Below are 26971 nucleotides of genomic sequence, written 5' to 3'. Positions count from 1 at the left end.
CGTAGACGTCAATCCACCCCAAACCAACCCGGGTGGTGACAAACCCTACTCATGACTACACAGACACCACACCGTAGACGTCAATCCACCCCAAACCAACCCGGGTGGTGACAAACCCTACTCATGACTACACAGACACCACACCGTAGACGTCAATCCACCCCAAACCAACCCGGGTGGTGACAAACCCTACTCATGACTACACAGACACCACACCGTAGACGTCAATCCACCCCAAACCAACCCGGGTGGTGACAAACCCTACTCATGACTACACAGACACCACACCGTAAACGTCAATCCACCCCAAACCAACCCGGGTGGTGACAAACCCTACTCATGACTACACAGACACCACACCGTAGACGTCAATCCACCCCAAACCAACCCGGGTGGTGACAAACCCTACTCATGACTACACAGACACCACACCGTAGACGTCAATCCACCCCAAAGCAACCCGGGTGGTGACAAACGCTACTCATGACTACACAGACACCACACCGTAGACGTCAATCCACCCCAAACCAACCCGGGTCCGCAGGATCCCAATCAAAGCAACTACAGGCTTTCATGGGCCTCCACCAACTGACGGACAAATGCGGAAGCAAGACAAAATGCCAAGATGAGCAGACGCGGATAAGCAAGCGGGGTCCTGCCCCAGAGGGAACACACAGCCACACTACAGACACGGCAGCACCGAGGGAAAAACACGCAGACAAACCAAGAGAGCGCCACTGAGAGCCCAGAAGCAGACACGCACGTATAAACCTTGCAATGCTGCAGAGGGGACACACAGGTCAGCGAGGTGAGGAAGGCCCATTCAAAGAAAAGAGCGCTGGGCGGCGGTCTGCTGAAGGACGAGTGAGCGGCGCGAGCTCTGCCACACCACGCACAGCCCGATTCCCAGTTCCCGGGGACGGAAGACGTAGCAGCAGAAACACACGCTAAGATGTCGGAAGAAAACGGGTATATCCCTATGACCTCGGAGTTAGAAAAAGCATACTAAGGATGTCTGGGTGGCTCAGTCAGTTCAGTGTCTGCCTTCAGCTCAGGTCAGGATCTCAGGGTCCCGGGATCGAGCCCCCCATCGGACTCCCTGCTTGGCAAGGAGTCTGCTTCTCTCTCTGCCTCTGCCCCTTCCCCAGCTCATGCTCTCGCGTGTGCGCATGCTCGCTCTCTAATAAATAAATCAAGAGAATCTTTTAAAAAAAAAAAAAAAAGCTGACCTAGCTGGTGATGAAAGAAAGAAAGAAAGAAAGAAAGAAAGAAAGAAAGAAAGAAAGAAAGAAAGAAAGAAGCATATTAAACATGACCCAAAAAGCCGCGTACCATAAAGAGAAGACAGGTCAATGCAGCTATATGAGAACCGAGAACCCCACTCCCCACACGGCGAAGAAAGAGAAAAGGTCGGCCGTCGGTGAGGAGCACCCTGGCCACACACATGGCCTCTCAGGAATGGTAACCGGGATACAGATGAACTCTCACAGACTGGTAAGAGACCATTCAAAGCATGGCCAGAATGCAGCCAACCCGCAGCACGAACCATACGCCACAGTTAGGGGGCACGCGCAACGCCCTGCAACGTCTCAGCAGCTTCCCGCCAATGAAGGAGGCCGGACACACAAGAGCACTGCCACTACACGACTCTAGAGGCAAGATTCTCAGGGACAGGGTGACAGGGCAGATGAGTGGCTGCCAGGGGTAACTACAAAGGGGCTTGGGGACGGGTCTACACCTTGAGGGCAGTGACAATCACACAACGTATGTGTTTGTTAAAACTCACAAAACCATACACTCGACAGGGTCAACGTTGCGGCACACAGACTACACCCCAAGAAAGGGGACCACGAAGGTAAAGCCGTGGGGCGCCATTGCACACCCACTAGCAGTCAGACTGCAAGAGGCGGACCCGTGCCCACAGATGAAGAGTACATTCCCACAGCCACTCAGGAAGAGCGTGGCGGTTTCTGAGAAGCTGAACACAGGCTTGCCCCGTGACTCAGCAACTCCACTCCTAATATTTCCCCAGGAGAAAAGAACGTGCACACATCTGTCCACACACAGCCTTGCCCACTAATGCTAAGGACGCTTCGCTCATTACCACCAAAACCAGGAAACCCAGCTGTCGGAGCCCTGTGAGCGGACTGGCACGTGTGCACAGCCACGGGGGAGAGCTGGGCATACCGTGCGGAGAAGCCAGACATGATCGCGAGGTGCGATGCCGCTTCTGTGAGAGCTCAGAAAGGCAGCCACAACCACAGAGACACAAAGCAGAAGTTGGCCTGGCCCAGGTGTTCTGTCAACGAGGGGGCATGAGAGGCTCCTGGGGGTGAACGGAACGTCTGCATCTGGGGTGTGATGTTGGACAGACGGGTGTACACACTTCTCCAATCTGCACACTCACAACAGGTGCATTTTGTGGTCTGCGTTTCATACACCCACCCCCGCCCCCAAGAAAAGTTTTACGTGTGCTGAGCTATATTTAAAGGCGAGCCTCCTCAACCCTCAGATCCATGGACTTGGCTGGCACATCGCCAGGAGGCTGAGTCATCCCGTTCCGACAGCAGAGCAGACGGGGGCGGCGGGGGCGCAGGGATCCCTCTCACCTCCGCAGGGACGACGGCCCAGCTGGCCCCCACCTGCAGCCCAGAGCTCCCTGGCACGGCTGGCTCGGGCTGAGGATGTGCTTCTCGCTGCGGCCCAGGGAAATTCAAGGTTTTTTCGGACCATTCCCTTCCAAAAGTATTCTGAAGGGTTTAGTGTTTGCACCGTGCAGGAAGGTGTCACTCGTACAAGTGATTTCTTCTGAGAGAACTAGATATAAAATTTAGTTTTTCAATTAAAACAAGATGTCGCCAGAAGATGATCTCCAGGTCACATCGTCAAGGAACAAAGTCAAAGTACACGTCAGTGTACACACATCTCTGGTGTGAGGAAAGGGGAAGAATAGCATGTGTGCAGGTGTGAATAGGCTTATTTCTACAAGAAGAAATACTGAACAAATGGCCCAGAAACCAATGAAAATAAAAATTTTGAACTGTCTCAAGGGACAGGCAGGAGAGAGGGGATAGATGAAAGGTGAAGAGCCGGTTCTCGAGCCGTGGGCTGTCTTCCCGTGCAGAACACAAGCGCCACACTGAACCAAACTGTGTATCAAACTGGGAACAAAACACCACAGAAAAGAGAACGATTTCAATGTAGTTTGAACACACAACCGCAAAAAACCTTTAACTTGAGTTTTACCGTTTAATTTTGAAACTCTAAGTATATGGTAGGACAGGCCAAGCGAATAAACAGGATTAGGTTATCAGACCCAAGATTTTCTGTGCAAGGGAAGAGATACATACACAATTTCAAAGAGCTTAGGGGAACCTGCTGTGTTAGAGACCTGAATCGGAAACACCACAGCGTTCTCTCTTGAGACCCCAGAAGCAATGCCCTGCCCAAACGGTGCGCCGAGACCGCCCGGCTGAAGGAAGGGCGCGCTCACTGCCAACGGGGACAGGGCGGAGCCGTCCGCCAACGTCTGCCCCTACAGTTGACGAGGAAAGGGGCCACCTCCATACACCTGACACGGCTGACCCACCTGCCGATACACCGACATTAATCGCAGGTGCCAAGCCCAGCCACACAGGCAGAAGGATGGCAGAGTGGCCCAGCCAACATGTAAGTCCACCGTGAAAGCCACCCACACACTCCCACCCGCCAATGGGCCCTGCTGCCTCTTCCACCCGTGACCACTTCCCCCACTGGCTGCTCCCAGAATGCAGGCTCCGTGCACTGCCTGGAAAGTTCTGCCGGCACTCTAGAGGCTCGCTGTCCTGTCCCTCCTTGGAGTGGCCTCCCTGACCACCCATCTAAACGGCACCCTTCTGGTTCCACACCCGAGCCTCCTCACGTGGGGAGCAGAGCACGGTGTGTGTGGGCACGTTGCCGGCCCCTGCTGGCAGCACCCCTGTCATGTGTCACGTGCCTGGCACATAGCTGGCACTCGGTAAGTATACATCCATTAAAACCAGGTAGTTTCTAACTAACCACAATGGTTGAGGACCCGGGAAATTTTAGATAGGAAGTACCATGTCAGAGACAGCTACAATGATCGTCTGGTGACAAAATATGGATTACTCTTCATGTCTTTCCTGGACTTTCCTGTCCTTGTCAAATCTCCTATAATGAGTGTGTATCACAGCCGTGATCACCTGCGGTCACCCTCCTGCTGCATCTCCACCCATGTCGCTCACGTCACTCTATCCCACCATCACAGGAGAGTGAGCACAGGACAAGAAGGTGTTTTCAGAGCCAGAGGCCACATTCACACCACTCTGATCGCCTCACATCGGGACAGCTGTCTCGTGTCATCGGTGGTTACGGACACTCCCTCGCTGTGCCCGGTTCATCACTGACACCTGACCGCGGGTGCGGCGTGTGGAGGGGAGCACGCGGTGCATGCAGACTGTGGCTCTGCCCCGGCTGCGGGTGTCCACGAGGTCTGCGATGGATCCCCCACGGGTAAGGGGGGACTGGTGTATTTACCTGGAGAGAAAGCAGCTATCTAAAAACCAGATGTTGTCTGCTTGCAACTACAGATTAGGGAAGCTGTGCTTTCTAACGGCCACTACGGAAGCAGGGAGGCGTACAGGAAAACCTCGGACACATCTGTGGGGTTAAGTGCACACCCCACTTTCTCCACCGCAGATTAGACAGATGCCTCCATCTGAACAGAACCAGGATGGACTGGACTCAGGTGGTCCCTGGGGGGCAATGGCCCTTCTCCACGCACAGCCAACAACCTCTCCCTAATGGACACTTTCAAGTGCTCTATTTTCGTCATAAGAAACGTGAGGACCCAGTTATCAGACCTAACCAGCCATCAGTGAAGCCATTTCCAACACGCTCCCAAACGCCAGTCCCAGCATCTCGCTCCACCGTACTACGCTCTCAGCAGACACTTTACATAAACAGACAAGGGCTCCCACCGCAGCTCACGACCCCTCCTTCTCCTGAAACAGTGTGTAGCACCAAGGCAGACAGAGAAAGACGCACCGTGACCTTTTTTCTGAAATCCGGTTTACGAGGAATGTAGTCTGCTCATTTTAAGTACACAGTCTGAGAGTTTGAGCAAATAGGCACAGTTGTGTAGTCACTACCGCAACTAAGACTTGAAACTTTTCCATCAGTTTACGAAGACCCCGGCACCCCGCGGCAACACCCAGGGCAGGCAACTGCCGTGGTTACCCTCAGCTTCTCCCGGAGTCTCACAGGAATGGAGTTGTGCACCGGTGGTCCCCCAAGCCTGGCTGCCTGCACTCGGCAAAGGGCTTTTAGCTCCTCCCCGTGGCTGCAGGTGTCAGTATCGCTGAGTACTGAGTACCAAGTACTGAGTACGGATGGGCCACATGCTGTGCACCTGACAGACATGTAGGGCTCTTTGTAAATAAGCTGCTGCAAATGCCCCCAAGGAGTCTCGTGTGGACGGACTTGTCGCTTCTCTTGGAGCAGGCTTTTCCGGCCACAGCAAGTACACAGCCATGCTCTTTCCTCCTTCCAGGCACTCACCCCCGTGGCCAGTGGGCTCCATGACCCCCACACCTACCGGCAGGAGGTGCAGCCAGTCCTCCTGGTCCTGGCCACATTAGTGGGCGGGAAAGCGATGGGGTGTCCCACTGGGGCTGCAGTTTGCACTTCTCAGATAACCAATGATGTCAGCATCTCTTCATATGCTCGAGGGCCATTTTTATCTCTACTTTTTTGTCTGTCCCAACCCTCTGCCCATTCTTAACATACAGAGCTGCCTGTCTTCTGACCACTGAGTAGGAAGAGTTCTCCCTGTGCTCCAGACTCGGTCAGATACATCGCCCCACTCCATAGCCTACCTTCTAGTTTCTTAACAACGTCCGCCAACAGCCAAAGTTATCTTTTAATTCTGAAGTCCAGTGTACTGATCTTTTCCACTGGGGCCCAGGCTGTCTGTGTCCTAGGAAATCTTGTACCAACCCATGGTCATGACTTCAGTGCACGTGAGACGCACTGCCACTCCTGGGAGTCTGCAGCCAGCGTCTGCAGTCCCACAGTGGACGATCCCAGAGCCCACACTCTGCTTCCGCTGACATCCTTCTTCTCTGGAGCGGCACGCCACGCCTGAGCCAGCAGGCACTGAGAGCCGGGGACGACTCACTCTCACCTGGGAGTCTATGAGACTACACGGCAAAGACCCAACACCGAGCTTGCCTTATTTTCCTCCCCAAAACAGGAACCCTACACAGAAGAGGGAAACTCTAAGTGTGCATGCAAGAAAAGTGAAGACTAACCAAAGCAAAGCAGGACAACGTCTTTGGTGGACTCAGTCTGAAAACTATATGCAGAGAGAGCGTGAGGGGCAAAGTCTCATTCTAACAAAACTGACTTAAAAGCATGGGTGGTAAAATCTTACGAAAGGGACACCTGCCCAGGGCACTTCAACACTTAGCCCTTCTCCTGTGCCATAAAGGGAGCACTTGTGCCGCCCAACCCCAAAGTGCTTCACTCTGCTTTAGAACAAGTCGAGCTTCGCCATAAGGAAAGTGAACCCTGGTTCCCATGCTAAGAGTATGGCAGACTACGGACAGATGCTAGTTTCAATCATATGGAAGGTGACACGGTCAAGGGAACCAGAGGCCTTCTATATCAATACCAGCACCTAGAACCCCTCACCAGGACCTCACACATAGGGGCTGCCAGATTAACAAGCATCACCCATGATCCTGTTCCCTTGGGATCCCCCACATCTAGGGCTGCTCCCAGACCTTTTCTCTTCCTACCTCTACCCTTCTGCCAATACTCGTCCCCCACCCCACCCCGGCCACCCCACCCGTGTATGGCCACCATGCCCACTCTGTCCCACACGGAGATGCCCCCTCGTTGGGGAGGGTCACTTTCCAACACAAGTACCAAATATCACCCCCTGGAAATCCCCTAAAGCCCTTGGAGGTCTTGGGCTGAGCCAGTCCCCCTGCAGGGATGTGGCCAACTCCTCCCGGGAACTGGAGCACACCGGCGCCTGTTCGTCTGAACCCCACACCAAAGAGGGGGCTTGGCTTTGGGAAGTCTGGTGTACCAAAAATGCTTTTCCAAAAACACTGAACTCATGCTCAGGCGTGAAGAAGAGTGGCCGTCTATGGCTGCACTAAGCCCTCCTGCCCAGGTTATGGCTCCGACAGCTGACACTCAAGGGTTGAGGGGACCTGCACCACTAGCCGGCAGTGAACCTGGCTCTCACGGAGTCCCACTGGTGGCTGTCACCACCTGAGCCCCTGACTGACCTTGGCTCAGGAGGACAGCAACATTCAGAACCACCTGTAGAGTCAAAGTGGACTTCCTCTCCCTCCGAGGGCTCGTCCCCCTCCAGCCCTCCTTTTCCCCAGCAGCCAGCTCTCCGGATCTGGCAGAAGCACCCCTCCACACAGGCTCATCCTGCTGGCGCCACCTCAGCAATTCTGACCCCCACCTACCTCACCTGTGCCATCCAACAGACCGTCTCCAGACACAGCAGTGTTGACACATGCCCCCACTGCCACCATCATGACTGGTTTCCAGGCCAGGGAGGGGCAAGCAGGCCCAGGGTCCCCTGTGAGCAGGGAGGCCCTAGGCAAAGCACCTCCCCAAACTGAGCCTCAGCTACCTGTCTGCAAGAGGACACTGGGGCGTGCAGGAGACGTGCACAGTGCCTGGCTTCGCTGTCCCACCCCCAGTAGGCAGAGAACTCACGGGCACTTTTCTGGGTCGGTCCTATCCTCCACCTCTTCCTGTGACTTGTCCCCTGGTCCGTCACCTGCTCTCACACAGCTAATGTCTCTTACTGTCCCCATTCCCACCTGACTAGACCAAGGCACATTTCCTGAGACCTGGATATGGTAGGAGTTTCCTAAGGCTTTCCCTGCCTGACTCCCTCCATTGACCTCCCAGGGAGGCTGCTCACTGACTGCTCTTCCCAAAATACCCCCGTTCGTGATTAAAAGCTCTCAGTAAACCAGGAAAAAAAGAGGAACTCCCTCAACCTGATAAAGATGATCCACAGAAAACCTACAGCTAACATCCTACTTACTGGTGAGAAACTCAGAGCTTTCCTACTAAGATGAGAAACACGGCAAAGAGGTCTCTTCTCGCTGCCACTCCTCCACACAGCGCTGGGAGTCCTCGCCGGTGCAACACAGAAGAGGAAATAAAAGGTGTACAGATCGGAAAGGAAAAATCAAAACACTGTCTTTGTTCACAGATCGCAGGATCATCTAGGTAGAAAACCCCAAAAAATGACAAAAGAAATTAACTCCTGCAACTAAACAATGGTTATAATGAAGTTGCAGGATACAAAATTAGTTGACAAAAGCCAACACGTTCTCATACTAACAACGAACAGATAATTTGAAAGTAAAACACACTGTCCCTTACCCTAGCACCCAAAACACATGAAATACTTAGGTATACGCCTAACAAAATACATACAAGAGCTACGTAAAGCCAGCTAAAAACTCTGATGAACTAAATAAATGGAGAGACATCCCATGTTCGTGGATAGGAGAACTCAATATTGTCAGGATGGCACTCCTTCCCAACTTGATCTATGGATTCACTGCAGTCCCAGTTAAACTCCCAGAAAGTTATTTTATGGATATTGACAAAGAGATTCTAAAGTTCGCATGGAGGGACGCCTGGGTGGCTCAGTCGGTTAAGCATCTGCCTTCCGCTCAAGTCATGATCCTGGGGTCCTGAGATCAAACCCCTGCATCGACTTCCCTCCTCAGGGGGTGTCTGCTTCTCCCGCTCTCTCTGCCCCTCCCCCTGCTTGTGCTCATTATTTCTCTCTCTCTCAAATAAATAAATAAAATCTTTTTTAAAATAAATAATAAAGTTCACATGGAGAGGAGGCAAAAGACCCAGGGCAGTCAACGCAGTACAGAAGAAGAACAGAGCTGGAGGGTAACTACCCGACGTCAAGACTTCCTGCAAAGCCACAGCAATCACGCCAGTGTGTCCCGCAGAAGAAGAGACAGACAGACCAGTGGGGCAGAACAGAGCCCCGAAACAGGCCCCATGAATACAGTCAACTGACGCTTGACAAAGGGGAGAGGACAACACAACAGAGCAGAGACCAGCTCTTCCATCATCGGTGCCAAGCCCACCAGACGTCCACCTGCAATAAAAACGAATCTAGAGGCAGACTCACACCCTTCACGGAAATTCCCTCAAAGTGGGTCACAGACTTAAACGTAAAGTGCAAACTATCAACTCCTAGGTGATAACCCAGGAGGAAATCCAAGTGACCTTGGGGATGGCAATGACCTTTTAGACACAACACCAGGTCAGGATCCGTGAGAGAGAAAGCTGACAAGCTGGAATGCGTGAGAATTAAAAACGTCTGCTCTCCAAAAGACAACCGGAGAGTGAGAAGACAAGCCACAGACTGGGAGAAAACATTTGCCAAAGAAACATCTGATAAAGGACTGTCATCCAAAACACAGAAAGAACTCTTAAGACACAGCAACAAAAACACAAACAACCTAGTTTAAAAACGGGCCAAAGACCCGAACGGGCCCCTCGCCACAGAGGACACACGGACGCGCCCCCGAACGCATGCTCCTGACGCCGTGTCATCAGGGAAACGACAACGACAGTGAGACGCCCGCACACCCCTCAGAAGGGCCCAAACCCACAACGCCGACGACCCCAAACGCAGGCCGGGACGTGGGGCAGCAGGCGCTCTCACGCGTGGCTGGCGGGAACGCGACACAGCGTGGCCCCTTCGGAAGGCACTTCAGTGTTCTGCTGCAAAACTGAACACACTCTCAACCATAAGATCCAGCAATCGTGTTTCTGGGTATTTACCCAAAGGAGCTGAAAACTTACATCCACACAAAAAGCTGCACACGGATGTTGATAGCAGCTTTATTCGTAACTGCCAAAACTTGGAACAACCAAGATGCCCTCCAGTAAACGATGGATATACACACTATGGTAGATCCAGGATATGTAATATTAATCAGTGATAAAAAGAAATGAGCTCTCAAACAATGAAAAGACACAGCAGAACCACAGAAGTACCTCACTAGGTGAAAGAAGCCAATATGAAAGGCCACACACTGTGTGATGCCAACTGCATGACATTCTGGAAAAGGCACAATTATGGACAATAAAAAGATCAGTAGTTGCCAGGGGCTGGGAGGTGGGAAGGGGTGAACGGGTAGAGCACAGAAGATTTTAAAGGCAGTGAAAACACTGTCTGATACTTATAATGCTGCATACATGTCTTTATGCGTTTGCCCAAACCCACAGAACGTACACACAGAGATGAACCTAATGTTAAGGACCCTGCATGAGGATGAGATGGCAAGTGCTGGTTCAGGAATCATAGCAAATGTACCCTCTGTCGAGAGACGTCGACAGTGGGGAGGCTGCACGTGTGAGGAGCAGCGCGTGTATGGGGAAAGCTCTGTCCTTTCCTCTTAATTTTGCTGTGAACTTCAGACTGCTCTAAAAAAAAAAATAATAAGTTCTTTACAAAACGAAAACAAAAACATGATATCTGCCTTTGTGGGTACCTGGAGACTCCAGGGCGGTACCCCAAACCGCCTTAAGAAGTAGCCTGTGGGTAGCTGGCTGACCAGGAGAATTATCTCCTGTCTCCCACTCCTCTTCCCCCGCCAAGAGCCCATGGAGCCAAGAGTAAAGGAAGGGACGTGGCACCACACCCCCAACAGAAGGAGCAGACAGAAGGACAAGATTCCAGCAAAGGCAGAAAGAGAAAAGCAGACTCCAGAAAGAAGAGCAGAAAAGGTCTTTCTGGCACCCCCCGTGGCTCAGGGCAGGATATCCAAGGTCTAGGCACAGAACTAATAGCCACAAGATCACTTCCTAAAAAACAGGCCATTCGGGTGTCAAGAAGACCCCCATCTAGTCCCACCTGACCACCACGAGACAAGGGGTGCCAGGGTGCCACAATGGCTCTCCATCCTTCCTGTTTCATGCTCACACCAGCCAGGACCAGCACACACTCCATAAAAGGCTTCAACAAGATAGAGACCTGCACACCTGCTACGTGACCAGCCTGTCCTGGGTGCTCGGCATCAGTGGGGCTCCCCCCTCAAGAAGCAACTCAGGAACAACAGGAAAGGGGGGGCACCCAACACAGGGGAGGACACATGCAAACAAGCCGTCCAGACACAAGAAAATGCTCTTGACAAACTAAAAGGAAATTCAGAAAGAAAGAACAGGCAGGAAATTATTCAGAAGGGAGGAAATTCCCACCAGAGTCACAGCACACGCCGCCCTCCACCCGGAGGCCTGGAACATCAGTGCAGACAGGACCTCCCACATGGACCCAAGCCGGCAACGCCGAGCTCAAGAGGCCAGGCTCCACGGTGCCTCCTTTCTGGCCAGACCAGGCTGGGCAACAGGTGTCTCAGGCTCCAGGGCAGGGAGACAGGAGCTCACCACACACAGCCCTCCAGGAGTGACCGGAGACTGCTCAGGCAGACATCAGCACCAAGGACGCAAGCTGGGGCAGGCCCCTCGGGCTCTGGGAGCTGCTCCCCAGGCCCCCCAGGCCATGTTGCCAAACAAGCCGCTTACGGCGCTGATGGGCTCCACTATCCCAGCGTCCGCCCCTGCTGAGCCGCCAGTCAGTGACCTTCATCCCAGACAACAATCTGCACCTGCCCCTCCTCCAGCCCCGCAGGCCAACTGCACTCTGCAAACCCCCTCTGCACGGCAACCTGCTCTCCTGTCAGGGTGTGCCTCTTCCAAGACAACTCTGCTTCTGGTTTGATCCTGGGACAAGGATTTCTCGTGATGACAGAGTGCTTTGTGGCACTCAGGCCACAGTGCACACCGCCCCGCACAAAGCCCAGGACAGCCGCCGGCCTCCCTGCCCTTCCCAAGAAAGGAGGCAGGAGTGCCACCACCTCTCATGCCGCCTCTCAGCCAGCCAGCAGCCCCCACCTGCACCTGCTGCCCCCACCAGGGCAGGCTCTTTCTCTCACTCCCCAAGGGAGGCAGGGCTCAGCCACTTCAGCCCCTTACCCTCCCTCACCCGAGAGGCTGGCTGCCGGAATTGGTGACACAGCCCTCCCGGACTCAGGGTCCCTCCACCCCAGCTCCTGCCCTGTCGGCCACCTTCTCTGAGGCCTGACCAGACACCTTGCATCCCACAGCGGCTGGGACCAGCCTCCTTCTCTGCAGCCAACTGGCTGCCCTGTCCTGTGGCCCTGGGGGCCCCTTGGCCCTGGCCCCCACGTTCTCCCTCTCTCAGCCTCTGTGGCAATTGCTGGCTCGTCTGTAAGTACACATGGAGGAGCCATGACCACGGGCAGCCGCCAAGCGCCTGAGTGAGCTGTCTGCAGGTGCAGCCATAGGGAACAGGATGCCAGTGGCTCCGGACGACATGCATAGGGACAGCACGTCAACCTGGAGACACCTAGACGCACGGGATTAAATAAGCTATGTTAACGCTGTTCATCTTGTCGTACTTTCACACTTCCTGTCCTTTTGAACAGGCTACTAGAAACTTCAAGATCTGTGTGTGGCCCACACCACATTCCTCCTGGACAGCGCTAGTCCAAAATCTCTACTCTTCAGGAAACAAGTCCAGAAACAACAAAAGAAACCATCCTTACACTCCATTCACAGGGCTCTATATCCCCTCCCCGAAACGAGCGTCCCCAAACGCTGTCTGAACACCCCAAGGTCACTTACCCACCTTCCACGGAGGGCTGGCCTGTTCCACCCTCCCGCCTCTGGGGGTCACATCCAAAAGCGGCTCCGTCCTCACCTCCCTAACTGGCCACCAACGCAGAACAGGTGAAGACACCTCCTGGACACACTCCTGAGCCCATGACCTGACTGACAACACCATGGGCCCCCCACGGGCTTCCCTCTGGGGTCTCACCTGCAGGTCCCCCTTGCGTCACCTGCTCTCCTCCTCAGCATCTTTTGCTAGCTCCTCCTCTGTTCCACCTCGAGGGGTCAGAATGTCCCAGAACAGGTCTCTGGCCTGTCTTTTCTCCCTGGCTGTACTGCGCCTCCTCCAAGCCTGGTGAGCGTGCTACCCGCACAGTTCAAAATAACATCAGTCTTTTTGCTTTTCTTCTCTTTTTTTCTTAAAGACATTTACTTTATAAAGTGAGAGAGAGAGAGAGTGCAAGAGAGTGCGGTGCGCGTGCATGCAGATAAGGGGAGGGTAGACGGAGACAGAGAATGCTGAGCAGACTCTGCAGAGAGCGCGGAGCCAGACGCAGGGCTCGATTCACAACCCTGAGATCATGACCCGAGCTGAAACCAAGAGTCAGTCAGACGCTTAACGGGCGTCAGCCCCCGCACTTCTTTAAAGTAAGCTCTACACCCAGTGTGGGGCTTGAACTCACCGCCCGGAGATCAAGAGTCCCGTGCCCTTACGACAGAGCCAGCCGGGCGCTCCTAAAATATCATCAGTCTTTTAGGGACCACCACCCCATATCCCCAGCCCTGACCCCACTTGTGAATTTCAGACTCACATCTCAATTCTCCCAAGCCCCACTTGGCTATTTGGTGGACAACCCACGCTTCACATCTAAACCAAGAACTTGAGTCTTCATAGACAGACACAGCCCGTTCTCAGCATCTCTCCTGGATGTGCCCCGTCGACAACACGCTGCCAGTACCTCCTGAGCTGACCACCCTCCCACAGCAGGAGCCCCGGGCACAGCGTGAGGGCCCAGCTCACAAACAACACAAGAGGGGATGAAGAAGCTGTGGTCTCTCCGTGCAACAAAATACCACATGGCACAGGATGGAAGAATCACTTAAAGCAAAGGTCCCAAAAGATGACCGACAGCACGGCACCCTTTCTACAAACTTAAAGCTCAGATAAAACGCACATTTAGTGATGCTTAGGAAGAGGCCATGAGCAGATAGGAAAAGAGAAGTGAAGGCATGGTGACCGTGGGGTCAGGACAACGGCAGCCACAGGCTGGGGGAGGTGGGGGTTGGACGCTCACATGAGATGCTGACAGGGTCCCAGCTCTTCTGTGGGTGGTGTCTGCAGGTGCCTATTAAACTACTTCAATGACCACATAAAACAGCCCATGCAGGGAGCAAAGGCTGTGACTAACTCAGTTCTATGCATCTAAAATCCAAAAACGTGTCCTGTTCCCCACTAGTCTTCCACCTGAATTAATGGCCTTTCAAAGTCATGGCCTGCCTACCAGGTGGACAGACCACACACGCCTCCAGAAGACTCCCTGACTCACGCCACAGGCATCCCCGCCACTCGAACGCCACGCTGACGCTGAGGTTCACGAATGAACGCGGCAAAGCCGTGCTCTCTGCCCTCAGGTGCTCCTGCTCCACCGGCAAGACCGTGGTGGAGACTGACAGGTAAACCCGCAGGAAGCCCCACCTGGATGGGCTCAGAACCACCTGCCCCACTACCAGGACCTAAGGAGACAGGCCTCAGCGGGACCCACACCAGTCCTGAGGAAGCACCTTGCTCTGCTGTGGGGGCCATAATGCTGGAGCTTGGGCCCAAATGATGAGCAGAAGTACCCAGAAACTAATGTCCTAGCAACGGGAAGAGCAGCTGTGAAGTGCGGCCCACCGAGGAAGCAAGCGGGTGTGTGCGGAGGCAGGTGGTGAGGCTGGAAGCGCCCCGCGGTCAGGCCACCGTCAGTCCTGTGGACAGCCTTATGCGGAGCAGCCCAAGCCGCGGGGACTCAGCTAACACGCAGTGCGACACTGTGGGGACAGGGGCACCCAAGGGACCGAGACCACACCCTCCCACACCTGTAGCCCCACTTGGCACCTGCTCATGACATTGCCCTGGGCTTCTACGGAGGACATCCTGGAGCTGCTTGAAAAGTTCTAAATAAAATACACACAATTGCAAGAGGAAACACTCTAGAAGTCTACCCCCCAGAACAAACGATTGTTAAAAATTATAATAGCTTCAGGACTCTTTAAGAAAAATAAAATATTACAGAGAAAAGTAAAGGTCCCATTCCCCAGGCCGATCCCACCACCCCAGAAGCAGCTACCTCCAGGGAGTCGGACTGCACCCTCTGGTGACCTCCCACACTTGGGACACACGCGTGCCCACAACACACAGACTTGAACAGTATGCACCCTTTCAGAGCCATAGACACGGACTCGCAGCACGCACCATCCCCAACCCACTTTCTGTGCACGGCACACCTCTGCCATCTGGCATGCGAACGCCAAGCACAGAGTGCGCTTCTGCACGCCATGGCACACTGTCACATGCAGCACAGCCACTCATGACCGTGTCTCCGAGAGACTGAGACCGGCAGCCTCATGAAGGCCAGGCCAGTGGCCGTCCCACTTGGGGGCACAACAATCTTCTTGAGGTCAGCAGCCCCACCTGCTCCAGGGCACTGCCAGCAGCCCCCACGGTCACCAAGCCAACCGTGTCCCTGAGCACGGTCAGAGACCCACACGGAGGTGTGTCTGGACTATGAAGCCCCCAACGCTGGAGGGGGACAGCCTCTACCATTAGTTCCAGGATCAAGACCCCAGAGAGTGCCCAGTGAGTGGTGTTCAAACCTCCCAGCATGAAATGAAAGCCAGGGTTGGCCCCTGAGCACCAGGCGCAGAGCAGTCGGGACCCTTGCCTGGACCCGCAAGGCTCCCCGTGAGCTCCAGTTCTGGGCTCCTGCGGCCCAACTACAGGCTGTCTTTATTCTGTCACTCTATAGAGCTTTGGGAGACACTCTGAACAAAGTTTCTCAACTGTTAAATACATAACGAAGTGGCACCAACCCTGACTGGCTATCTAATCAGTCCAAAGCAGCAGAGAAAACTCTGGAGTGTCCAAAACAGACTAGAACAGACAAAAGGCCTATTTTGAGTAATTACAGCAGGAAAGGGGGGGGCTAATGATATTCCATTTCAGAAATGATGCTACATTTATCCCATCTCCTCCCCTTGCAAACTGATCTGTGGCTCACCCCCTCAGAAAGCAATTCCTGAGGACGGGGACTGCCCTACTCCAGCACAAGTCTGATTCAAACTTGGTGCTCAATTAATGTCTGCTCGCTGACTAAGTGAACTCACAAAGCATCACCCTGGCCTTCGAGGCCATGAGCAGGACTAACCAGACAGCCTCCCAGGTACAGACTGAAGGACCCAGCAGCTCTGCAGTCGGGAGAAAGGGACTCACCCCTCAAGACCAGGGGACAATCCTCATCACTCACCCCTGCCAGCCATCAGGACCGCCCCAACCCCAGTGCCTGCAGCCTGTGGAAAGGAGAGCCCATGAGAGCCATTCGGTAGCACAAGTCCCTGCTGGTCCAAGGAGCCCAGCACCCGCTGCACACCTCCCCATGCTCCTATCCCCCGGGGGTCTCCATAACAGACGGCATACAGGCGGCAGCTCCAGGGTCTTGCCGTGTGCTCGGAACACTCCCCCTCTGTGGACCTTCTCACGACACAGCCCCGTCCCTGCGTGTGCGAGGCCTCGACGAGGCACAAGGGCAGGAAATGCAGCGGGAAAGAGCACAGGCGCCCCAGGGCTCCCGCCCCTCTCAGTGAAAGGGCTGAGGGATCTTGGAAAAGCTGCTCACCTCCACGGATCTCGGTGTCTCCATCGGGACCACCTGGCTCTAGGAGCCTCAGACATACGAGTCTGTCCATCAGCACACGGTAAGGAGCCCAGTGCACAGCACGCAGCGGCGAAACCACCGTGCTGTCAACTCAAACACCACGTCAGACGGATGGCAGGATGCCCAACCCAAGCCATCTCCACACATAAAAAAGCCGAGAAGCCAGGAGTTACTTGCTGCCTAATGACACACGCTCCTCCCTTAGAAAAAGCTCTTGAAACCACAACTGCCCGTGTCCGCTTCCCGGGGGGCTGGCAGCGCTCAGGGTCGCCCCTTCTTTCTGAGCCTCTGCCCCACGTCCACCTCAGGCAGTGGGCGGCCTGCTCTCTGCCACCGCCCCTCCTCCCTTCTCCCCTCCTCTGAAGAGAGTCGCCCTGGGCAGCAGCCTTACTGCTCTGCTAGGCAGAGTGGGGACCTCGCTCTCATGGCCAAAACGTCCATCATATGCCATGTGACTCCCAAATTCGGACCCCTTGCGGCCTCCCGCCCCCCCCCGCCCCGCCCCACCCATACTCCACTACCTTGGACACTTGCTCAGAGATGGCATCAAAGACTTCACGTTCCAGACAGGCACGTGGTCCCCCACCCAGCTCTTTCCTCACTGCAATACCCGTTCTCGGTCACCCCGGGATGCCCTGTCCTCCCCCTGCCTCGGATATCTCCGTTCCCCACCTCCACACCCTGTTGCCCACCCTGCTCCTGACCATCAGCCCCTGCATTCCATGGGCCACAAACACAAACTGATCTCAAAACACAATTCAGATCTACTGGTGCCCTGCCTAAACCCCCAGCGGCTTCCCACCACACCTGAAAGTCAACCGTCACACCAGGGTACAAGGGCTCTGAGACCGGGCTCCGCCCATGTCCCAGGGCCCCTCCAGCTCAGGCCTGCGCACCTGCTGTCTCCTCTGCCTGGAACCTGGGTCCCAGCTGTGCACACAAGCCCCCTTCTCATCGTCCAGGTGTCCGGGTCTCGGCTCCAGTGCCAACTGCTCAGCAAGGCGTCCGGCCCAGCCAGCAGTATCCTCGCTCGCTCAGCCTCTGTGCGCTGTTCACTCCTTCATGACACTCACCATGATGACAAAACGTGCTCACACTTTGCTTGCTGACTGCCTTCTCCCACCCCAACTCAAGTACCCCAAGAGCAGGGGCTCTGTCGGCCTTGGGACCCCCGGGGCTGGAGCCCAGCATCCACATCCACCTTGCTCACTGGCTCAGTGCACGTCCTAGAACAAACGGGCCACAGTCTCGATCAACATCCGTGGAGAAAGGTTTAACCTCACTTAGTCGAAGAAATACACCTTAAAACCAGATACAACCTTCCGAGGAAACCTTTAGAATGGTATCGGTTTCTAAAAAGTCCTATTTTGGCCATGGTTCTAAAAACCATGATTTTAAAAGCATAAATGGTTGAGGCCTCAAGAAGGCAATTTGTATCAAAGACTTGAAATGCTCAACCCACCAGACGCACGCAGAGCTGTGCACAAAGACACTCACCTGAGGGTCATTTACAACAGACAAGGGGGACACAAGTCCCAGCAGCCCAGCACAGGGGCCTGCGGGGAAGCCTCGGCCTGAGATGGTGGGGAGCGGGACGAAGAGGGGCGCTTCAAAGACCACCAGGGGCAGGGCACTCGCAACACAGGCAGGACCATGATGATCCGAGTTCGTACAAGTCGGAAGTCCCTCTGCACCAAGCACAAGCTGAAAGGACGTGCGCTCGACTGCGCCCAGCTGCGCAATGAGAGCTTATGTGTGACTTTATTTCCTTCTTCACGGTTTTCTTTTCTTCCCAAACCTCCCATAATGAATACAACTAATTTTAAATCAAAAGGAAAAAGGTGGGAAAAGTCACTTTCAAGTGACTAATAATTTCATAACACTCTGCAGTTCCACTAAAACATCGATCAAGAGCGCTTTCCTCTTCTCTCCCCGATGCAGGGGTGCGGGCGACGCTGCCACTGCTCGGCGCTCCTGCAAGATCAAACTCGACGCCACACAGGCCCGGCCCGTGACCTGCTGTGTTCACTAACCCGCGGTGTCTGTCTACGTAAATCCGGATATGGATTATATTAAAAACAACCCAGACAAAGCTCCGGTGTGAAAGGAATGACAATCCCTGGAAAGCTCTCCTTGCGCACTGGCCCCACGCACTTCAGCACAAAGGTTAAGAGTGGAAAAGCTGCCTTCCTTCCCCTTTCAGCCCTGATGGTAACACAAGACCGTCCACACAGTATGGCCACCCCACGCCCCAGCACCTCCCTCCTTCCCCAAACGAAGCTCTGGGTCCCATCGGCTGACCCCACAAGGCCTTTCTGTGCCCTGTGTGAGTGTCCAGGCCAACACCTGCCACTCTGACCACCTGCCACTCTGGCAGGCCGAGCACAGCACTGAGGAGGAGGGCTTAGCTGTCCTGGCTCCTAGTGTCCCGCTCTGTCCACTCCATCCACTCAGACCACTAACTGCCCTCAACAAGTCACTGCAGACCTACAGAACCTTCTTACTGCTTGCTCCTCAGTTCTAAAACCTGACATCCAATTCACTACGGTCATAGAGAACTGTTTTAGGATTTCCCCAACCTCTGGAGCTGGAAAACATTTTGAAATATGCCCTCTGGGATGTGAGTTCCCCAACGTCAGGGAGGAGGTCCCACATTACCTGGTCACACCCTCCTCAGGAGGTTAGTAGCCAAAGAAGCACAAGCATCCTCCCCCCACCCACCCCGCCCACGGCTACGTGGAAAAGGCAGAAAGGTCCCATTAGACTCCAACTTCACGGAAAAAGGAAGAAAGCCCGACTCCTCTTCGAAGGCCAGCAGAAGGGCCCTCTGAGCCTCCAGCCCCCATCTACACCTGGCTCGGACACCCACACTGGGAGGGCCTCCATCCACTCAACACACAGGGGGTGCCAGCAAGCACGTGGCCACAGAAGAAAGCCAGACAAGAAGGGAGTGTCCAAGCACTTTTCAAATTGGAGGGGGGCACAAATTGTGGACAATGTTTATATCTCTGTGTTCTGAAGGTTTTAATCCCTTAGCATAGATATTAAGGATATGAAAGAACCACAAATTGTCATTGAAAGTGTCCATGGCCCTACCGCAGAAATACAAAGTTCCCAGTCCTCAAACACAACTCCACAGACCTGGATCCATTACACAGCGGTTAAGCAGCGTGGACTGTAGACGTACAGCCCCGAAGTCCACGTGCTGACAGTCCACCATGCCCCCACGCCACAGCAACCTCAGGCCCAGCTGGAAACGAGGGTCCCTCACCCGCGGTGCGCAGCACCCAGGACAGAGGCTCCTTCACGTGGCTTACTTTCACAGGCCTGATTAAATAAAAGGCTGCCGACCTCCAGCCTAAGAAGTCTCCCAAGATGAGAGCCCTAAACAGTAACTGTTTCCCAGGACAATCAAGAAAACCTGAGACTCCTGCTTATTGTCAACATGAGGAAAAGGAAAAGTGCTTTCGAGAACTTTGCAAATTCCCCAAACCTAAGGCAAGTTTCTCCAGAGTCCTTTTAAATCACTGCTTCAAGATTTTCAAAAACACTTGTTAATTATGTCTCGATCAACTCACACATGACTAGCTATTTATAAAGAAGCTTTCTTCCAATGTATCATTAAAGATGAGGAAAGCTCACATTTATATGCTGACACGGACTTTAGAAGCATACCAGGAACTACCTTTATTTTTATTTCAAGGAAACAGACACATGTGCGCCCCTGCTCTGTCCCACCCAGCTGCTTCATTTCTAGGGCAGGGTCTGAACTCGGTCAGTCCCGTGCTGCACAAACACAGAGGGGACCCGGTGCCCACCTGTCAGCAACTCGGAACAGGGGCTTAAGGGCAACCTCCGCAGCACAACTGAGAGCCCGGGCACTCAACCACCAAGGCCCAAGGCAACAGAACAATCCCGGAGGCCAGGCTCTTTGGCCCCTCGGGCTCATGCTCATCAACCGCCCAGGTAGAAAGAGACCACTTTCCTACACACTTCCCTATGGGGCCCTAACAAGTACAGATCTACCACTCACGTGGCAAACACAAACGACCTGGAAAGTCCTCAACTTCTCCAACTGCAGAAATTCTGCCACAGGCGCACAGCACGCACCGCCCTCAAGTACGGAAGGCAGCAAGAGAGAGCAGAAACCCCAGGAGGGTCTAAGGGACTGAGGACCCCTTTCCTGGTTACTGCCGAAAGAATGTCCAGCTCCAAGAGACATCCACATATGCCTGAAACGCCATCCCACCCCCAGTCACCAAGCTGGTTTTGTCCACCCTCAAAACAAGGGGCGGTCACAGACAAAGCCCAGACAGAGGGGAAGGGAGAATGGTCTCCTGCTCCCCCCCCCACCAAGGGCCTCCCCTCCAAGCCAGCAGTGCAAAATAAACGCTCAGGGAAGCTACCCCTGTCCTACGCTAAGCACAGTTGTCCAGTGCCAGCTGTGTATGGACGCCAAACAGTCATTTTTCTTTTTTCTTCACAAATGTCACTGTTAGCCAAGTATATCATAAGGAAAACTCGAAGGCCTTTGGGCTAAAGCGAGCCCCGTGCGCAGGCCCACTCCCACTGCAGGCAGCTGCCCCTGCTGCCCCCACGGCTGCGGGACATGACCCACTGTCTACGACCCACCTGTGACAACCTCGGCAACTTTCTCACACAACCAGAGTCAGCCACCGCACCAGACTCCCCGGTGACCGAGAACATGTCCAAGGTTGGTACAGTTCTGATGAGAAGAAAGCGGTCTTTAGACTTCACTGCATCTATAGCAACATGATGCTCGAAAACCAGAGAAAAACGTAAGGTAACTGGGACAGTGTATGAGTACTAACAACGAGACAGCGGTGTGTCCTGTTCATCCCCGTCAGTCCCACAGTACTTCACCGAATGGTCAACCCTGCTTTCTAGCTGGGCAACCGAGGCTCCGAGAGAAGGCGGCCAGAGTGCCGTCAAGTAACAAAATCTAAACTTCCAAACACATCCCTCATACCACAGCACGGGCTGGCAAAGCCGGCCCGTAACTTCAGTGCTGGGCTCTCCACCTTCTACCATCCGGCTCGAGGTCAGCCCTCCTGGAACCCAACCCAGCCCACACAGCAGAGCCAGCCACCACTGGGCTCTTCCTTTCCCCACCAACAAATACCTGCACTCATCATGGGTGGGAACCAATGCCCTAGCCCCCCGTCCTTACAAGCAGGAATATTAACATCGAGAGTATTCATCTTAAGTAAGGAGCAAGCCCGTGTTCCCAGACCAAGGCATCGACGGTGACGGCACGGTGCTCCATCCTAGAATGAGAACCTACACTCTGGCCAAATCTCAGAGCAACAGGAGAGCATTCTCTGCAAAAGCAGGACAAACTGATGTATGCTGCAGAAGATGCTAACCTGGCAGGCCCAAGGATCACCTTCAGAAATGAGCATCTGTAACGTAGCATCTGTCTGAAAAGAGCTTTTAAAACCATTTACGCACACGTTAATTTTGGTGTCATATCACTTTTTTCTTCGTTCTACTATAATCATAATATTACTTCGATGTTATGACTTCTAAGCTGTACGAAGCTAGTGCTTTCCAGAGTTCTTGGGACAATGCCTTTGCAGCAAAAATCTCTTCTCCGTTCTTGCCATTACCACAGTGGATAAAATTTAAACTCTGGTACTTTCAAACAAGCAAATTAATTACAGTAACATAAACGCTTCTTTACAAAACTGTCCTGACAACGAATACCAAGATGGAATTTGTTAAAACCAAAGTCCACATAGGCTCGCAGTGTGCAGTGAGAATGAAGCGTCAGGCCCTGGTGAGACCTCCATCCGTCCTCTCCCCACCTGGAGCTGCTACTTGCGGGAAGGGGTGGTATCAAGGGGCCAGCCTCCTTCACACCCACTCAAACTGCCAGCGGTCCGGGAGCTCAGCTTGAACCCCCTGCCTGCCCCTAACCCCTTCCCAAGTGTGTGCATCTCTGAGTTGTAATGAGAATGAGCTATCAGCCAAGCACAGTTTTTTTATAAGTCACTTCCACCTCCTCTTTATATGTTTTTATGATGAGAGATTTCAACGAAGAGGAAACATCAAGTAGGAGAATTTAATATTTCCTGATCAATTTTAGAACTAGAATTCTCAAGGGCGCCTGGGTGGCACAGCGGTTAAGCGTCTGCCTTCGGCTCAGGGCGTGATCCCGGCATTGTGGGATCGAGCCCCATATCAAGCTTCTCCGCTATGAGCCTGCTTCTTCCTCTCCCACTCCCCCTGCTTGTGTTCCCTCTCTCGCTGGCTGTCTCTGTCAAATAAATAAATAAAATCTTAAAAAAAAAAAAAAAAAAAGAACTAGAATACTCATAATCTGTCTTTTTGGTTTACAGAATTATACTATCTAAAAGAGAAAACTTTGTCTCGGGGTAGTACTTTTTACTTTTTTTTGCTTCTGCTGTTATAAAAATGAGGTGATGTAACTAATTAGAGTTCCCAATCAGTGGAGGTTGGGGGGTGGGGAACAATGAAGAGATGGATATAAATCTTTTCTGATCTAGAGGACATCTGTCACCCAAATGTCAACATGGGCTGCTCTCTGCTCTTAAATACAGGGGACTTAACACAAACACTCGTGACAACTCTTGCAAAGGGTCAGCATGGTTACAGCTTTTTTTCAAGGAGTCGTCTACTTGCCACACAAAGACATCTCTAATGATGCCATCAGAACAGAAGACAAAAGTGAGTCCAGGGTCACCCATGACAAAGACGGCAGAGATGTCCCTTTCCAACCACGGCTTCCTCCCCCCAGCAGAAATAAGGAGGGGGCTTCACCTGCACAAAGGTCAGACCCAGGGGATCCAACCAACCCCAAACCGCCCCCCCTACAGGCACCACACGGGCCCTGCAAGCCAGGCCCAGCCAGGCCAAGCCCCTGTCTCACCAACTACTGAGGAGCTCACACCAATTTTAAATAACAAAAGTACATCACGGTGGGGGGGGGGGTGTCTCCGCTCTGAGTGAGGCAAGCGCTGAACTGCGCGGGACCGCTGGAAAGACCATTCTGCAGACAGGTAAAGACTACTCTGACGTTTTGCATAACATACTACAACCACGGGTTCTCTTTTTCAAAGGTTACTACAGATCAGCCATATTCTCCACTGAACGAGCAAAATACACACAAGGAACAAAACAGAACCTTCAATAAAACACCACTACAACCTCAAAAAGAACCAAATGTGTGGTAAGGGGGCATCTCAGCACCTCTCCAGCAACTTGTCTGACGTCACCTTTTTCCCGCAGAGCGCGGCAACCCCCACTAGCACCCCCAGAATGCCGGCTGGGGCTGTCAGCTTTCCCCACCCCTGCCCGGATCAAAACACCCCTGGCAAGCCTTGCCACCAGGCTGGGCCCTCGAAACCTCTCCTTAAGATGCTGAAATTCTGTCAAGGTGACCAACGGCTCTTTTCGGAACGCACGCGGAGCCACGGGAGGTGCTGTTTCTACTACTCCTGCCACCGCGGCGGCCGCTTCACCAGCGCATGCTACTCTACAGCAAGGGAGGAGCTCTCCAGAAGCCCAGCACCGGCGGTCCAAGCAGGCGACGTGGAGAGGATGCAGGAGAACACAGGGCACCTCGACTGCTCAAGTTTCTCTCTGCTTGGGAATCCCAAAACAAAGCAGCGTGACCCGGGATGCTGTGGGGGGCCTTCTGCCGTCAGACCTGAAGAACCCTGACCAACTGCCCAGGTGACACAGGAGACCGAGAACATAAGCAGGCTGTGGACCCCACAGCTCCTTGTCACCTGGCGTCGTCTCTAGCTCCGAGAGACCCACTGATTTCACTGGACAGTGTACTACGCAAAGCCACTGAGCACCCTTTATCCAGAACGCTGTGCTGCACGCCACAGGGGCCGCAGGAAGCGCACAGCACAGTGCGGAGGCAAGGACGTGGACCAGGAAGGGTGTGTGCCCAAGGATCCCTCCAGGGCTCACCTGGGATCTCTGCCATCCTGGTGTTAGCAGGGAAGCGGAAGCTTTCCATGCCGACTTGCCCAGCCACAAGGAAGGAGTGTCACTACTCTGCCTGACCTCACCAGTGGGGGGGGGGGGGGGTGCCTAGCCCTCCATCACAGCCCAGGATAACAGAAGAGCAGCAGAGTTCAGTGAGGACACAGGCCATAACACAACTGGTCCCAAAAACCAGAAGGCGGAGCACCAAATGCAGGAAAGCATGGACCCAGGCTATATAACCTAGCAAGCAGTTCCCTTGGAGGCCTGCTGCCAGGGCTCTCCACCGCAGGGGGAGGGGAAGGGGGCGGGGGAGGGGAGGAGCGGGCAGGGGCACACATAGCCAGGAAAGGAGCTGCTCCACTGTGGGAGCCCAGAAACTTTGCAATGCAAAGAACGAGTTGAAGCCAAGCGCTGCCCAAGGAAACGGACCCCTGCTGCCACAGCACCCCCGGGCGTGCGCACACGCACACACACTCACACACACACACTCTCCCACACGGAGGGGAGCTCTCCCGCACCGGCAGGGGAGCGCCCTGGCTCCTTTGCTGCAGGCCCGCGCAAGACCCGTGACCTCAGCGCCCTGCCAGCCCCACAACTTCCTGGACTCTCGGCGGGGGCGGCCAGGCCCGCCCGACGCGGCCACTCACCTGGGGGCAGCTGGAAGTTCTGGATGTTGGTCGGGTTCTGAGGCGGCTGCGGCAGGCGAGGGGCGAGGACCGTGGGCGTCAGCGTGGCCCGGATCCCGCCGGTGGTGGCCGAGGGCGTCCTGGGCAGGCTCTGGGGCCCTGCACTGGCCGAGCCCTTGGGCAGACCGGTGGGGGTGCCGGGGGCCGGCGGCGGCGGCAGTCCAGTGGCGGCGGCGGCGGGCAGCGCCCCTTGCATAGTTGGCCCGAGGATCATGCCGGCCCCCGCGCCGGCCGGGCAACTGGCCGCCAGGGCCTGCGGCGGCGCGGGCGCCGGCTGCACCGCCGTCTTGGGCGAATCGGCCTTGGCCACCTGCGCGGGCGCGGCGGCGGCGGCGGGCCCGGGCTGACTGTTGGCGGCGGGCGGCGGGGCGGGCGCGGGTGCGGGGGCTGGGGCGGGCGCGGGGGCCGGGGCCGGGGCGGGCGCGGGGGCCGGGGCGGGCGCGAGGGCCGGGGCGGGCGCGAGGGCCGGGGCGGGCGCGGCGCTGCCCCCGTTCTGCGCGGCCGCCGGGGCTCCGGCCGGGGGGCCGGGCGGCCGGGCCAGGCTGGCGGCGGCGGGCGGCGGCGGTGGCGGCGGGGCGGCGGCAGCGGCTGGGGGCGCGGGGGGCGCGGCGGGCGCGGGGGGCGCGGGCGGCGAGGGGGCGCGGGGCGCGGGCGCGGCGGGGGCGCCGAGGAAGGGCGGCGTCTGGATGACAGTGGCGGCGGCGGCGGCAGGCTTGGGCGGCGGCGCGGGCGCGGGCCCGTTGTGGAGCAGGCTGACAGCAGGTGCGGCGGCGGCGCGGAGCGAGGTCCCCAGCGCGGCGCTCCCATTCAAAGTTTGCGCGGCGCCGGGGCCGCCGGGCGGGCCGTTGCGGGCGGCGGGCTGGGCGGCGGGCACGGCCGCGGCCCCCGGCGCGCAGGCCCCGGTCCCTGGCCCGGCCCCCGCGCCCGCGCCGGCCTCGAGTGCGCTCAGCTTCGCGGCGGGCCCTGCGGGGACAAACGGGGCGGCGCGGTGAGGACGCGGGCCCGGCCGGCGCCCGCCCGCGCTCAGGCCGCGCCGCGCTCTACCTGCGGGGGGCGGCTCCGGCGCCGCTGCGGGCGCGCCCTCGGCCGGCACGGCCGCTCCGGCTCCGACATGGTTCCCGAGCGCGCCGGCGGCCGCGGCCCGCGCCTCGGGCGCGCGGGGCGCGAGGTGGTGGTGGTGGGCCGCGCTGGCCGCCAGCTGCGACTCGAGCGAGCCCACCAGGTCGCTCACCACTTTCTCGTCCACCTCGCTGTTGAAGAAGACCTCGTCCAGCAGATCCGAGCCCGCCGCCATCTTTCCTCCTCGGCCCGCCGCCGCCGCCGCTCGCCGGCGCTGGGCGGGGAGGAGGCTCCGCGCGGGCGGGCGGGCGGGCGAGCGGGCGGGCGGGCGCGGGCGGGGGGCGGCGCGCGCCTGCGGGGCGGGGGCGGCGGCCGGGCGGGCGGGGGGCGGCCGGCGTGGGGGGGGGAGGGCGGCGGCGGTGTGGTGCGCAGGCGCGGCGGCGCGCCCGCCCCCGCCCGCCGCCCGGCGCGCCACCATTGGCCGCGGCGCCCCCCGCCCGGCGGCCCGGCGCCTCGCCATTGGCCGCGGCGCGCGCTTAAAAGGTGCGGCCAATGGCTGCGAGCGGCAGAGGCCGGGGCGCGGGCGGGTGGATTGGGTGCGGTGGGCGAGCAGGCAGC

The 26971-nt window shown here is 55.9% G+C and overlaps 1 protein-coding gene across 2 annotated transcripts in view; it reads right to left on the bottom strand.

The window, feature by feature from the left end:
- TAF4 (TATA-box binding protein associated factor 4) overlaps positions 1–26652 on the bottom strand; it is a 71342-nt gene extending 44690 nt beyond the window's left edge. The window contains exons 1-2 of one of the 2 annotated variants that reach the window (XM_087853457.1): positions 26339–26651; positions 25256–26257 (exon numbers count right to left, since the gene is read on the bottom strand). In XM_087853457.1, coding sequence (XP_087709583.1) covers positions 25256–26257; positions 26339–26588 — 1252 coding nt within the window. In that variant the 5' untranslated portion in view covers positions 26589–26651. Of the gene's footprint in view, positions 1–25255 lie in introns of both variants that reach the window. The other variant, XM_045795320.2, reaches the window with a different exon arrangement.
- Between the last annotated feature and the right edge of the window lie 319 nt (positions 26653–26971).

The sequence above is a fragment of the Ursus americanus genome, chromosome 22, assembly GCF_024610735.1.
Source record: "Ursus americanus isolate L20-20 chromosome 22, mUrsAme1.1.p, whole genome shotgun sequence".
NCBI classification, from domain to species: Eukaryota; Metazoa; Chordata; class Mammalia; order Carnivora; family Ursidae; genus Ursus; species Ursus americanus.
Note: the sequence above shows the minus strand (reverse complement) of the source record. Positions and strands in the feature narration are given on the sequence as shown.